The 2500-nt window shown below is 40.7% G+C and overlaps 1 protein-coding gene across 1 annotated transcript in view; it reads left to right on the top strand.

Moving 5' to 3' along the window:
* Positions 1-2500, top strand: part of LOC308298499 (tripartite motif-containing protein 2-like) — a gene marked incomplete at its 5' end in the record, with an annotated part of 14418 nt that overhangs the window by 4288 nt on the left and 7630 nt on the right. The window contains one exon of the mRNA XM_080742115.1: positions 1071-1330. Within this exon, the coding sequence (XP_080598241.1) occupies positions 1071-1330 (260 nt within the window). The remainder of the gene's footprint in view (positions 1-1070; positions 1331-2500) is intronic.

Raw genomic sequence — 2500 nt, 5'->3', positions numbered from 1 at the left:
TTATGATTGTTTTAAGAATTAACCTAACTAATGTCTGTACACTGCAGGCTAGGTTTCTCCCACCTGGCAGTGATTGAGTTGATTGATTGGAATGTTAAGTGACCAGCTCTCTCTCTCTCTTTGAAGATGACAGCATTGCTAGGAATAGGGTGGTTGGTCTGGCTATGAATAATACCTGAACATACCTACAATATTCGAACTGTACTCAAAGATTACACATATTAGACATGGAAATTAATGTTGTTAAAAAAAATAACTTATTTAAAAAATATAATAATAATAAAAATGTAAAAGTTTTATTATTCAGATATTTTCTGAATATGCCATTATTGTTCATTACTTTTATTTTTTTTATTATAAAATACAATAAAAATAATTATTGTCCTGCATCAATAATATTTTTTTTAGCCATTTACAAATTATAGCGTACTGGAGACTATCAGGAATTGAATTATTCTATTATCAAATGGTTTATTCTTATTGGCACTTCTTAAAGGAGTAGTTCACCCCCAAAATGCCATGGAGCCAATGTAGACTCATTCCTAAAACAGAAATTTGATTACAATAAATGCATGCCTATTGATTCCGGATGGGGACCCAAATGCATTTGGGTCCCCATCCGGAATCAATGGGGGGAAGTGTACTATTATCACATTTTTGTCTTAGTAATGCGACAAATAAAATAAAAATATATTATTAAACTCAATTCTCCATGGCGTGAGTAATCAAAGAAAAAAAAGTCATTTTGGGGATGAACTACTCCTTTAAACAAATAGCATCTCTCGTACCTAACTGCAACTGTAATACCAATAATGAAAGTAGCTATTTTACTTAATAATGAACACAATTTGTAAAATGATATACTGCTATACTGCTAGCTACAGCAGTGGCTGAGACGACAGGAAGAAAAACAGAGCGAACATGTGCGCGAGTGTGCATGCCATCCGATCCGCGACTGGTTCGGCCCTCTTCAAGTCGCCTTTCATCCAATGCGGCCCTCACCCCAAGATGAGTTCGACACCCCTAACCCATCCAATCCCCCCACACCCCCTCTGTCTGTCTACTGTCAGGTCCTTCAGGGCCAGGTGGACTCCCTGGTGCGCGGCCAGGGGGACATCACGGCCTGCTGTGAGGAGACAGACGCGTCCATGGCCGCCGAGGCCAGCCTGGAGAGCCTGCAGGCGGAGCGGGATCTGGCGGAGCGGCTGGAGAGGCTGGCCAGCCAGGGCCTGCCCTGTCAGCCCGAGGAGAACGACCAGCTGGACCTGCAGCTGGAGACGGACGGCATGAGGAAGTCCATCCACAACCTGGGCAACATCGTCACCACCAGGTACCAACAACACATGAAGCTCATAGCAGGGGTTTTCATAGTGGGTGACGGCCGGGGCACCCTGGGGTGCCGTGACGGCAGTCCAGGGGTGCCGCGAGATCATTTGATAATATTTGGAATTTATTTGGACTCTTGAAAGAATATTTAGTATAATTTTAAACTTGTAAAGTACAAAGTTATTTTCAGTCAGTTCTAACCAAAATGGCTATTATCTCAACGTTTTCCTCGCAACATAATCGCTAAAATATCGTCACTGTCGGGCAGAAACCTCGCTTCTCCAAGTTTCAAATGTACGTCTTTTGCCCTGCTTCATCATACAAGACCGTCACACAAAACTAGTGAAAACAGCCGATCTGCTGTTTTCACTAGTTTAGTACATTTTAATAGTGATAGTTTATGCAGGACACGCGAGTCTCGCCTGCCTCAGCTGTAATCAGCTGTCAGTCAGATCCTTTTCCTATTCCCCATTCTCATATCTGCTGATCACTGTCTGATCCAATCAGAGCTCGGCTTGCATTCACTGTAGGTCTCCGATGTCTGCTGATTCAAGCTAATATGCCAATGTATTGCTATTGTACTACTATTGTATACCTATGGGTTTTTTTTTCTTAAAGTTCCCTGATTTTGCATAGCAAGCAAGCATGAACGAAATTCAGGGAACAGCTCCAAACGAGGAGCCATTTTACGCCAAGTTTAACTGTATTCCATTTGTCGCAATAAATGGTTAAATCTACTTTGACTTGACTGTTCCTGACTAACATACAGCAGACGGCATAGAATTAACTCATAAATAGCACCGCTCACTTCACACTAGGTGTGATTTTCTTTTCTCTTTTTTTTTTCTTTTTTTTTTATACAGTATATGTTAGCAATAGTGGCAAGTCAAGACAGTTTTAATCCACTTTGAATCAGTAGGGTCGGGGCTATCAATTTATCAAGTAGCAGATCTACAAGCTCAAAATGTGTTGCGTTTCAAACACGCAGATCTGCTACTATTGATGCTTTTGTGTGGAGGTTTCTGCCCAAAACAGTTTTACATCCAGTTAGTGTCATATTATAAGGACTCCATATACGGTAGTTACTGTACATTAATGTCATATTATAAGGACTCCATATAGTTACTGTACATTAATGTCATATTATAAGGACTCTATATACTGTAGTTACTGT

This window comes from Nannobrachium achirus, assembly GCF_963921795.1.
Source record: "Nannobrachium achirus genome assembly, chromosome: 14".
In the NCBI taxonomy this organism is placed as follows: domain Eukaryota; kingdom Metazoa; phylum Chordata; class Actinopteri; order Myctophiformes; family Myctophidae; genus Nannobrachium; species Nannobrachium achirus.
The sequence above is the reverse complement of the archived record's forward strand: the minus strand, read 5'-3'. Positions and strand labels throughout refer to the sequence as shown.